Source organism: Anopheles moucheti, chromosome 3 (genome assembly GCF_943734755.1).
Source record: "Anopheles moucheti chromosome 3, idAnoMoucSN_F20_07, whole genome shotgun sequence".
NCBI lineage: Eukaryota > Metazoa > Arthropoda > Insecta > Diptera > Culicidae > Anopheles > Anopheles moucheti.
The window spans coordinates 17,527,729-17,539,318 of NC_069141.1; the positions used below are offsets into that span (position 1 = coordinate 17,527,729).

The 11,590-nt window shown below is 46.1% G+C and overlaps 3 protein-coding genes across 3 annotated transcripts; all 3 read right to left on the reverse strand.

Moving 5' to 3' along the window:
- Positions 1-208: 208 nt before the first annotated feature.
- LOC128303355 (angiotensin-converting enzyme-like) lies at positions 209-2,402 on the reverse strand. Its single transcript, XM_053040286.1, has 5 exons — positions 2,154-2,402; positions 1,719-2,082; positions 1,296-1,659; positions 345-1,225; positions 209-277 (listed from the first exon to the last, which is right to left on the reverse strand). Exons 1-5 carry the CDS (start codon positions 2,400-2,402, stop codon positions 261-263), a joined length of 1,875 nt encoding a protein of 624 aa, XP_052896246.1. The 3' UTR covers positions 209-260.
- Positions 2,403-2,738: 336 nt separating this feature from the next.
- LOC128305674 (angiotensin-converting enzyme-like) lies at positions 2,739-4,666 on the reverse strand. Its single transcript, XM_053043244.1, has 4 exons — positions 4,339-4,666; positions 3,915-4,278; positions 2,966-3,846; positions 2,739-2,897 (listed from the first exon to the last, which is right to left on the reverse strand). The coding sequence occupies exons 1-4, from the start codon at positions 4,556-4,558 to the stop codon at positions 2,881-2,883; spliced, it is 1,482 nt and encodes a 493-aa protein (XP_052899204.1). The 5' UTR covers positions 4,559-4,666; the 3' UTR covers positions 2,739-2,880.
- Positions 4,667-8,515: 3,849 nt separating this feature from the next.
- LOC128305673 (angiotensin-converting enzyme-like) lies at positions 8,516-11,234 on the reverse strand. Its single transcript, XM_053043243.1, has 8 exons — positions 11,097-11,234; positions 10,756-11,032; positions 10,307-10,670; positions 10,012-10,232; positions 9,806-9,948; positions 9,012-9,719; positions 8,775-8,947; positions 8,516-8,706 (listed from the first exon to the last, which is right to left on the reverse strand). Exons 2-8 carry the CDS (start codon positions 11,023-11,025, stop codon positions 8,639-8,641), a joined length of 1,947 nt encoding a protein of 648 aa, XP_052899203.1. The 5' UTR covers positions 11,026-11,032; positions 11,097-11,234; the 3' UTR covers positions 8,516-8,638.
- Positions 11,235-11,590: the final 356 nt, after the last annotated feature.

Here is an 11,590-nt window from a genome sequence, read left to right on the forward strand (position 1 = left end):
TAATAACCCTACCTTTCTCGATAGCTCAAACGAAAGCAGGTTATCTTATACATTATGCAAAAAATTAGCAGATGTTCTCGCTCTGGTGACGAAAGTCAAGAGGAAAAAACGACAAAGTTTGATCTAGGTTTTATTTTACTTTCCTTCGCTGTCTTTTAAGTAAGCCAACGACTTCTTTTCGGATAGAGAAACACCAACCAAGAAAAACTTTTGTATTTTAAATCAAGTTTATTGCACACCCAAAACTACAGCTTTTCCGATTATTCCGAGACACACTCTGAAAGTAAAAGGGAAGAGAAAGATATTAGTGTGACTCTCAGGCCATTTATCCTATGGTTACTTACTGTCAGATTCTTCCCATCCAACATGTGCTCCAATGCGCTCGTTCTCAACGACCAACCAATCGTACAGCGGTTGGAAATACTCAATCATTGCATCGGCACTCATACGTCTTACTCCGGTGAGAACTTCCATCGCATCTGGCCACGGTTTCGATGCTCCGAGCTCCAACATTGCTTTGATAACATTGCCCGCCTCAGCGCTCTGGTAAATGTCACAATCGTTCAATGTCTTCTCCGGATCTCCCTTCACGTATTCTCCAGCCTTCTCACAAGCAGATCGGTGGAACTGGAACTGAATGATGTACGATACAAAGTAGCGCAGATACTCAACATCGGCTGACACGTGGTATTTGGCTGGTGCATCCAAATCAGCTTCCGTTCGGACTACCGGAGGTTCTACACCGGAGTACTTCGAGCGCATCTCCCAGAATTTGCAGTTGTACTCTTCGGGTTTAATCTCTCCACGGAAGATTCCCCACCGATACTTGTCGATAGTGTACGCGAACGGTAAGAATGCTAGCTTGGTCAAAGCCGAACGATAAAATTGATTCAGCTTAGATTCCTCATCGAGCACAAAGTCCTTCAGCAGTCCGATCTTCTCAAGATGTTTTGGTGTAGAAACGGACAAGGAGAGGACATCACCGACGGCCTCATGAAAACCAGGATTAGCACCGCTACGATAAACACTGGGCAAATGTTGATATTGCAAGTAATATTGAATGTGACCCAGCTCGTGATGAACCGTAAAGAACTGCTCCATCGTCACACGGGTACACTGCTTGATACGCACGTCATCCGGTTTTGAGAAATCCCATGCACTGGCATGGCAAATAAGATCCCGCCCATCGTCCGGTTTCTCGAGGATACTTTTCTCCCAGAAGGTTCTGTAAAACAATGTTAACAATACCATCTCTTTTCTAGCTGAAAAGCATCTCATTCATCAAATATGCTTACTGCGGCAGTTTCGTCATGTTTAGTGACTGGAAAAACTCATCCCCCATCTCGAACATCTGGATAGGGTTGTAACCTTGACGCACCATCTCTTCCGTCACGTCAAGCAACTTTCGATCACCGAATGGGCTAGTGATGTCTGCAATGTTACCCCATCCCTGAGCCCACATGTTACCGAGCAAATGCATCGGAATTGGACCCTTCTCCGACACCACACTGTCGCCATAGTACTCGCGCAACTTGTACCGGACATATCCGTGAATCTGTTCATAGAATGGTCTCATCTCCTCGATCACGGCATCGACTTGTTGCTCGAACGTTTCATCCTCGTAAGCACTCAGCCAAGATTCAGCTCCGGATTCGTAATCTGTGCATGAAAAAAGATTTTCAAACTATCCTAAACCATTCGAAAGGCATTGACTCAACTATTCAGCAAGGCCGCTTCTCCATTGAGATCGACGTAGGTTTGGAAGTCTTCTCTCGTTGGTGCCCCAGCAGCATCGTACCATTGCTGCCAGTAGTACTTTAGCTCCTCCGAATCCCGGCTATTGGCCAAGATCTCCGTCAGCTCCGGTTCCAACGCCAAATCGCATTTGCTGCTATCGTGATAGTCACACACCTTGATTTTAGCATAATTTTCCTTCATATTGTTAATTGCATCCAGCATGATGGTAAACTTTTCTTCCGGCAGCGCAGAATACCCCAAACCAACCAGTTTCATCACCCGACGCTTCAGATTCTCATCCTCAAAGCTTTCATAGTCGAACTGAGCGAGGTGTTCCGAAATTTGCTAAACAAATATCAGAGAAAGAACATCTACATTGTTAAGTGCACTGAAATGCTCCGCCCATTCCTTCCTACCTTAAAGAAGGCGGCATTTTCAGTTGCGACTTCATTTTTCACATCCAAATTATCGTCCGTTATGTTGGAATCGTACGCCCAGTTTGCCTCGCTGGCCGCGTTACGGTGGGCCAAAATTTCCGCCTCAATATCCTCCAAATACTGCAACACTTCCTGCTCTTGGATCTGCGAGACCCGACGAGGGATTCTACTAGCACTCACGTGACACACGAGGCCAATGGCCAACGAAAGCAACAAAACGCACCTCATCCTGGTTCACCAATCGTACGAAAAGTGATACTGCGCCGGCGTACTCCATTTGCATACGTATTTATTTACGTTTCTTATCATCTTATCACACTGCTGGACAGGTGAGCCAGATAGGCGGGAGTAGCTAATTATTTACGCTCAATTTGTTATGCAAACGATTTGTTGCCAGTTCTACCGATAACAGATGACAATAAACAATCCACGATATCGATAGTACTGGCCAGCGATAAGATGAGTTTGAGTTGTAAGAAAGAAGCTTGAATAACATAAATGGTTCTTCTCATTTCAATAGCCCATAAAAAGAACAAAGAGGAAACAACAGTAAGTGTACGTGTCTTACTTTATTGAGAAGTTCAACGATAACGTTCTACTCCAGAAGATTAGCAATATCCTGGCGTCGACATGCGTCGACACCTTTTAATGGTCTGGAGATCATAAATGGGCGATGCATTATTCTGCGTAATGTAGTTGCAATGGTTTAAGATGATTTGCATTCTAGAAAGAAAATCAAATATTAGTGATTATGGAATATCATACTGCTTGGAATGATCGTTGATACTCACTAGATTTTTCCTCCCATCCAACGAAAGCTCCAAGGGCTTTATTCTCCTTTAGCAACCAATCGTAAAGTGGCTGGAAGTATTCGATCAACGCATCGGCACTCATCTTACGCTGCCCAGTCAGCACTTCCATCGCATCCGGCCACGGTTTGGAAGATCCCATTGCCAACATAGCCTTCAGCGCATTGCCCGCCTCAGCACTCTGGTAGATATCGCAGTTGTTAAGCGTCTTCTCTGGATCACCCTTTACGTACTGTCCTGCCTTTTGGCAAGCAGCCCGATGGAACTGGAACTGTACAATGTACGACACAAAGTAGCGCAGATACTCAACATCCGCCGAAACGTGATACTTCGCCGCAGCATCAAAATCACTCTCGCTCCTGTCTACCGGGGGCTCCAAACCGGAGTATTTCGAGCGCATCTCCCAGAACTTACAGTTGTAATGTTCCGGCTTAACATCACCGCGGAAAATTTCCCACCGATACTTGTCCAGCGTGTAGGCGAATGGCAGGAACACCAGCTTCGATAGACCCGCCTGATAGAACTGGTTCAGTTTCGATTCCTCGTCCAGCACAAAGCCCTTCAGCAGGCCGATCTTCTCGAGATGCTTTGGTGTAGAAACGGACAAGGAAAGGACATCACCGACCGCCTCATGGAAACCAGGATTAGCTCCCTCGCGATAAACGCTTGGCAGATGCTGATACTGCAGATAGTACTGGATGTGTCCTAGCTCATGGTGCACCGTGAAGAAGTCCTCCATGTTAATGCGCGTGCACTGTTTAATGCGTACATCGTCCTTCTTGTAGAAATCCCATGCACTGGCATGACACACTAGCTCACGACCGTCATCCGGTTTCTCCAAGATGCTCTTCTCCCAGAAAGTGCTGAAAGAGAATAAATTCTTTAGTGTTGCTTCGCTAAATAAAATCTCTATCTACGACTGTCTTCTTACGGTGGCAGCTTGGTCATGTTCAGCGACTGGAAGAACTCATCGCCCATTTGGAACATCTTTACCGCCGTGTAACCTTGGCGCACCATCTCTTCGGTAACATCAAGCAGCTTTTTATTAGGGAAGGGAGTCGTAATATCGGCAATGTTATCCCACGTTTGTCCCCACATGTTGCCTAGCAGATGGATCGGTATCGGTCCCTTCTCAGACACAATGTCACTGCCATAGTGTTTCCTTAGCTTGTACCGAACATAACCATGGATTTGTTCGTACAGAGGACGGATCTGTTCAATCGCGGCGTCAACCTGTTGCTCGAATGTATCATCCTCGTAAGCATCTAGCCAGTACTCAGCCCCGGAGGTGAAATCTACAAGATGTAATCATTTAGCATGGGGATTTCATCTCGAAACATGAATGTTTTACTCACTGTTCAGTTGAGCGGCCTCTCTGTTCAACGCCACGTACTCATCAAAGTCTTTACGTACCGGCTTACCAGCAACTTCGTGCCACTGCACCCAATAATACTTAAGCTCTTCAGGGTCGCGACTCTTCGCCAATGTCTCAGTTAGTTCCGGTTCCAGCCCGAAGTTGCAGTTCGTTGCGTTCCGATATTGGCACACCTTCGCAGTAGCATAGTTCTCCTGCATACGCGAGATAGCGTCTACGAGCTGGGAGAACTTGTCCTCATCGAGGGCCGCATATCCCAGATCGGTAAGCTTCTTGATACGACGCTTTAGATCGGCATCCTTGAAGCTGTTAAAATCGTACAGCCGTAACTCCCGGGCCACTTCCTGTGAAAGTACAAATAGAATAAGATGAGGCTCTCTTGATTTGTAACTCAGAAAACTGTTTGCACCACTGTATGCAACTCTTCGTATCGTTTAGCACCCGCGTTTAGCACCTTCCAAAATACCGCATTGTCCAGTGCCACCTTCATCGAGATTTCCCCCGTGTAATCGGTAATGTTCGATTCGTAGTCCCACGAGGCAACGGTTTCATCGTACGTGTGTTGCAAAATTGTCGATTCAATCGAACGCAAATATTTCCAAACCGCTCGCACACTGCGCTGTGCATGGTTTCGGCGCACTGCCCCACTTCCGTTCACTAGCAACACTAGACAGCACCAGAAAATGTGCCGCATCATAGTGCGCCGGATTTTCGATGACAAACCACCACCGGAAAGCACCAGCGTGCTCCACTCTCACCGTACAACAGACGATGAATGAATTGTGTTCGGCCGCTCGACCATAACCGCGCGATCAAAATCATTCTGAACGATCACGTGCGTTACGAAATGGGATGAAGATGGTTTGGTCACAGTAGGCACAGCAAAAAAATAAAACGCATCGAAATTTTACTCCCTTCCTCTGCGTTATATCAATCGACCTTGGTGAATCTCTCGCACACGAATGCTTTATCGCTGGGAAGCAAAGTAGTTAGTGGATTTTTTTTTGTTTGCCCCCGAGCAATGCTTGATGATATGTAAATACTGAGAATAGCGTACGAAAGTTTTCAAGCTGATAGACGCCGAAAGGAAGCCATCAACTTTGTTGGCGCCGGCTTTTTTTTACGCTCTCTATCTCGATCTCTTCCAGTGACTGATATGCTCATGTATCGGATGTCGATGATCACAGATGACACGATCTTCCGTCTGCGGATCACTGTCTGGACAAGTTATGCGCGGTGATTGTTATCACAAACCCACACGGGATGAAAGCAATAAATATCTGACCGTGCTCGCAGATTCAACCGGTTCGTGGTGGTTAATGCCGGTCCAGATGAGACCAAAAACTGTGACCAAGAATAGCCATCTTTAGCTGATAGTGAGCCCTTACAATTGCGCGTACCGTATCAAGATGTGGCGGAATTCATGTGGAGAAGAGAGAACTTCAAGAGATCCACTCCACAACCATCGATAAACGACGTTGAAGGTTTCGACGGCGGACCTTGCCTGATGCTATCAACGAGGATGACCCGAACCACCCTTCCTCTCGACTCGACTCCCTCCTCATCACCCTCACTAGAGGAGATGTTTATACACTGAGTCAAAACTTGCGAACTCGCTAATGACATGCATACAAACTAAGCACCGGTTACGTTTTACGAGGCACAATTTGTGGTGTTCCGCTCACACACAAGCACACAGAACACTCGTCGGATCTGATACTGCCCCATCTCAGAACTGCCCAACAAGCGCACCTTGAAAAAGTTCGCATTTCGCGATGCGGCCTCATTGCGCTGCTTCAATGCCTCCTCGGTGATGTTTGATTCGTAGGCCCACGAAAGCTCGGTCGCGTTGTTGTTGCGCCCCAGTATCTCCTCCTCCAGGTCGGTTACATAGCGCTGGGCGGCCAACTCGCTGCGTTCTAGCTCGGGATCCGTGGCACCTACCGATGCCCCGAAGGCAATCAACAGCAACAGTGGGAGAACCATACGGTTCGTTCTGGCAATTACTCGGACCATTTGGTTACACGTATCCAACCCTGCTGGCGGTCGTGTGACAACTGAACTAAGCGCACTGCAGCGAAAGCTCTCTTATAGCTCCGTAACATCACACGCCCGCTTTAATTCTGCTCGCGTGCATTAAAACAATAGAAGAAGAACGGGTTCGCCAAGAAGGAGAACCGGCACCTTGGTGCTTGGTTTGGTGCTGAGGGATCCGGACACTCGTGACTGGCAAACTGGATTGGAGCGATTTGTGCGTACAATTATGTCGTATTAAAAAGGGCATTGCACCTGTGTCGTCCGGATCCGATATGTACTGGGCGTCGGATACTAGTTGCGTTATTAGTCGTTGCACTAGAGCAGGGGTCTCCAAACTTTTCAGTCCAAGGGGCCGCGTTGGTTGAAACTAATGTAGTTGGGGGCCATTTACACATTTACACAGAGGCTGGAGGTTCTAGAGGGCCGCAGCTTAGAGGTCTCTGCCCTAGAGCGTTTAAGTATCGGTCATCAATAACAACAAGCTCTCAGCCAGAAGAAGATGTTGAGAGAATCGTTTAAATCTCGTCTAATAAGATCAAAATTTGATCAAAAACCATGGAAATTGTTAGATTTGTTCCAGGTTTATTTTCAAAAGTAACCAAAAAGAAAACTGTTCTGCTTTCTTCCGAACACACGACACTTTCACGAACCGGGAATGACTTAAAAGCTGAAAAGTCATAAACGTCAACAAAATAAAAAAAGTTCTCCAGTACATTGAAATATCCGGTTTCAAACCCCGCGGACAGCTGAGCGGTTCCTAAGTGTACGATCAGAAAAAGGAAACAGGAGTCGATCAGGGGGGGGTACTTTATCCCAAAACTTGTTTTCGAACACGAAAGAAGAGCCAAAGCAAAGAACAAAACACTAAAGGCCCCCCAAAACGAGTCTAACCAGTCCAACGAAAGTGATGCAAAATGTGGATCACACCAAGACCCCAAGAAGACCCCATCATTATCAATCCCCGTCACGTCCAAGTTTGAGCAACTACTGAAAGCCGATTCTATAAATGTAGCGATCATAGAACTGATTATTTGTTTAGAACCGTACGTTAATCCGCACTCCCGTTAGTTCTGTGATGTAACCGTCGCATTGGTTCTGATGTTAGTGTACCTTCAAGAATCGAGACTGATCGTCAACGGCATCGTTACGCATATCGAGCGAATCGTCGGTAATATTCGTCTCATAGTTCCAAGACTGCAGCGTGGTGTTGTAGTTGATCTCCAGAATGTCGTCCTCCAGGTCGTTAAGAAAGTTACGTGCCGTCGACTCACTCACTTCCACCTCATTTAAATCGTTCGCCGACAGTGCTACTACTGTCGACCTCAGCCCAATTAACACCAGCACCACGATCACTTCCTTCACCCCAAGCTTAGCCATGGTACCCCTGACGGTACGTTCGCTTCCACGGGTTGATCGATTGCAGTGATCGATCGAAATTGGTTCACCTATTCTTCACTGAATTCCGCGTTACTCTGACAAGGGTTGTGCCGTCGTTACCGTTTTTATAGCGCCCGTATTTACGTTCATCCGGTACGGAACGATGGTGACGTATGCTGGATAAAAAAAGATGACAATCTAGATGATATTTATCACATCACGAGATGTTTATCTGCTTCCACGTACTGTGCTCACATCAGTGCTACATGTCCGATCGATCACTTTGTCTCCCGTTTATATTTATATCGATAATCGGTTGCTGCGCTGCGAAGGGCTTTCAACGATACAATCTGCTACGGGCGTAGAGTGAAATCATTTGGTGTTTCCCTTTATGTTGCACACAAATTTTCAACATTAGCATTTCGGCGAATGATTGTGCTATGCGCACCAAACCCCAACGAAAAGACATACAATAAACATTCGCGCGTTATCGCTTGTTTCACATTAATTTCTTACAATGTCCTACCGGCCATTAAATGGAATGACGCAAGTGAAGATGTGTTTCGAGCGGACTTGGTGAATTTTTGGAACTCAATCAGTAACCGGTTCCCATCGATGGTCAATAAAGGCTCGATTTATTTGTCTCGAGCGTCCTTTGCGTCCGCTGGCATGCTGACTTTGTAAAGCAGAAAAATGATTTCATTTTCATTCTAAAATCCTCGTACTTGCATTTATTCGTTATTTAAAGCAAAAGGCATCATTGATTTGCTCTAGTCTATTTATTCGTGGTCCATATATTAAATCAAAATCAGGTTAAAATTACGTTATTATCCAACAACATTTCGGTTGCGAACAGAGTTCAACTTCTAAGACTCCAAGAAATCAATAGGTTCAGTTGTAGTAGTAGCAGTAGTAGCAATAGTAGAGACGCATTCTGCAAGATGGAACAGTGTAATTAACATGTAAACGTTTATAACAAAAGAATCAACACAAGACACTTACTTTGGGAGTCGGTCCAGCCAACGTGCGCTCCGAGACGAGCATTCTCCTCCAGTAACCACCGGTAGAGTGGATCAAAGTATTCCAAAATGGCATCGGCACTCATCTTACGCTCACCGGTAAGCACTTCCATTGCATCTGGCCACGGTTTCGATGATCCAAGTGCAAGCATTTCCCTGCAAATAGTGTCCATGTGTTAGCTCGACTCACCTTTCCTTGCTAAATGGCTCTACTACTTACTTCAGCTTATTACCAGCAACCGTGCTCTGATAAATGTCACAATTGTTGAGCGTTTTCTCCGGATCACCCTTCACGTACTCGCCAGCCAGCGCACATGCCGCCCGGTGGAACTGGAACTGTATGACGTACGATACGAAATAGCGCAGATACTCCACATCGGCCGACACATGGTATTTGGCCGGTGGATCAAAGTCCGCCTCCGATCGGACGACCGGTGGTTCAACGCCAGAATAACGCGATCGCATCTCCCAGAACTTGCAGTTGTAATCCTTGGGCTTGATCTCACCACGGAACACACCCCATCGGTATTTGTCCAGCGTGTAGGCAAACGGTAAAAACACCAGCTTCGTTACACCGGCACGGTAAAACTGGTTGATCCGAACCTGTTCGTCCTCTACGTAATCCTTCAGCAGGCCAACCTTCTTCAGATGCTTCGGTGTCGATACGGAGAGCGAAAGGACATCACCGACCGCTTCGTGGAAGCCGGGATTTGCTCCACCACGAAACTCTACAGGTTGATGCTGATACTGCAGATAGTACTGGATGTGTCCTAGCTCATGATGTACCACGAAAAACTCGCGCATATTTACACGCGTGCACTGTTTGATCCGTACGTCGTTAACTGAGAAAAAGTCCCATGCACTGGCATGGCAAACTAGATCGCGGCCATCGGCTGGTTTCTCTAGGATGCTCTTTTCCCAAAATGATCTGTGAGAAGTTTTAGTAACAGTTAGCTTTTGATAGAAACTTTTGTAAATACCTTCACAATAAACGACTACAATTGATCTACTTACTGAGGAAGCTTTGTCATGTTGAGTGAGGTAAAGAAATCGTCTCCCATCTGGAACATCTTGATCGGCGTATATCCCTGACGGATCATTTCATCCGTAACGTCCAGTAGCTTTTTCTCGGGGAATGGTGTAGTAAAGTCGGCGATCTTTAAATAAAAGCATGTACATCATACTACTTGCACTAGGAACTAGAGGGAAAGGATACCTACATTATCCCAAGTCTGTGCCCACAGATTACCGAGCAGATGCATCGGGATGGGACCCGTTGGGGACACCAACTTATCGCCATACTTCTGGCGCAGCTTGTACCGCACGTAAGCGTGCAGCTGTTCGTACAGAGGTCGTATCTGTTCGATCACGTCATCGACCTGCTGCTCGAACGTGCTATCATCGTACTCGCTTAGCCAAACGTCCGCACCGGAGCTGAAATCTGAAGGGCACAACAAATTCAAACCCAACTCCCATTTAACAACCGTCATCAAAGCACTGCCGCGCACTACTTACTATTCCGAAGGGCCGCTTGTCTGTTTAGATCAACGTACTGCTGGAAGGACTCACGCACAGGTGCACCGGTGGCATTATGCCACTGTACCCAGTAGTACTTCAATTCCTCCGCATCGCGATGATTGGCTAAGATTTCCGTCAACTCCGGGTCGAGCGAAAGGTCACATTTGGTCGAATCGCCGTAAGCACAGAACTTTGCCTTTGCGTAGTTCGATTCCATGTTGGCGATCGCTCCAAGCAGCTGCCGGAACTGATCCGCGGGCAGTACGGCATACTTTAGTTTGGATAGTCTTTGAATGCGACGCTTTAGATTATCGTCCGTTAGCTGAGCGATCGGCAATTGGCGGAGTTCTTGAGCAATTATCTGTCGAAATTGGTAGTAATTGCGATGAAATGCAATAAAAAGTCCGATCGAAAATGGCCGCATCACCATTTTACATTTCACCTACCTTCGCTATTTCAGCAAACTCGGCAGCAGCTTTCGTCTTCTTCGACAGATTAATCTGTGTTAAGTTCGATCCGTACTCCCAGGCCGCTAACGTTTGTAGCGCTTTCGCTTGCTGATAACGTTGCTCGAGCAATTCCAGCGAATGGCGAACTTCGGTTTCGGATGGTGTATTTTCATGGTCAGGCGTGTGAACGGGTAGGGGACCGGCTGCGATGGCGGCCACTAGCAGCAACACTAGCCATACGGTAGACGATCGGACGCTGTGCGTCATGTTGAACCTTTCACAGCAAGAGCACATAATAAGATTATTCATAGTCTCACATAAAAGCGGCCTCTAATTACTTTTTACACTGTATTTCGCGCAGTTACGTATAGAAACTCTCCAATGCCATTTAGTTGTTTTGAACCGTAATCAGTACTTTCTGGCTGGAACACTTGTAGAGAGATGCTGCTGTCGCTATCACCGCCACTCACGTACTGATCTGAACGGACCGAATAATGAACCTGGTGTTGATTTCAATTGGATTTAACCTTTTGAACTAATCTATTCAGATTAGAGGATGCTGGGGCCGTGAGGGACAGTTAGTTATTCTTGCTTTGTTGCTGTGAGTTATACATGAATATATTGCTCCTTTAAAAAATAATTAATATAAATTTATATTTTTTAACAAGTAGATAAACTACTAAAAACAGAAATAACATACTTACCGATCTTTTCTCTTTAACCGTTGCACGCATAAAACTAATAATACTTTAAAGTTTGTTAGAATTTTTTATTGGTGATTTTGTTGTTGTTTATCTTAAGGACGGGAAATAAGTTTACTTGATCCGAATTC

What these genes read in the sequence shown, in the direction of transcription:
- LOC128303355 (XM_053040286.1), bottom strand. Translation starts at nt 2,402, where the DNA reads ATGAGGTGCGTTTTGTTGCTTTCGTTGGCCATTGGCCTCGTGTGTCAC. An exon ending in AGAAGCGGCCTTGCTGAATA is followed by an intron (nt 1,660 to 1,718) that starts GTTGAGTCAATG and finishes TTTCATGCACAG; the next exon opens with ATTACGAATCCGGAGCTGAA. An exon ending in AACATGACGAAACTGCCGCA is followed by an intron (nt 1,226 to 1,295) that starts GTAAGCATATTT and finishes ATTGTTTTACAG; the next exon opens with AACCTTCTGGGAGAAAAGTA.
- LOC128305674 (XM_053043244.1), bottom strand. Translation starts at nt 4,558, where the DNA reads ATGCAGGAGAACTATGCTACTGCGAAGGTGTGCCAATATCGGAACGCA. An exon ending in AGAGGCCGCTCAACTGAACA is followed by an intron (nt 4,279 to 4,338) that starts GTGAGTAAAACA and finishes TACATCTTGTAG; the next exon opens with ATTTCACCTCCGGGGCTGAG. An exon ending in AACATGACCAAGCTGCCACC is followed by an intron (nt 3,847 to 3,914) that starts GTAAGAAGACAG and finishes ATTCTCTTTCAG; the next exon opens with CACTTTCTGGGAGAAGAGCA.
- LOC128305673 (XM_053043243.1), bottom strand. Translation starts at nt 11,025, where the DNA reads ATGACGCACAGCGTCCGATCGTCTACCGTATGGCTAGTGTTGCTGCTA. An exon ending in AGTTTGCTGAAATAGCGAAG is followed by an intron (nt 10,671 to 10,755) that starts GTAGGTGAAATG and finishes CAATTTCGACAG; the next exon opens with ATAATTGCTCAAGAACTCCG. An exon ending in AACATGACAAAGCTTCCTCA is followed by an intron (nt 9,720 to 9,805) that starts GTAAGTAGATCA and finishes AACTTCTCACAG; the next exon opens with ATCATTTTGGGAAAAGAGCA.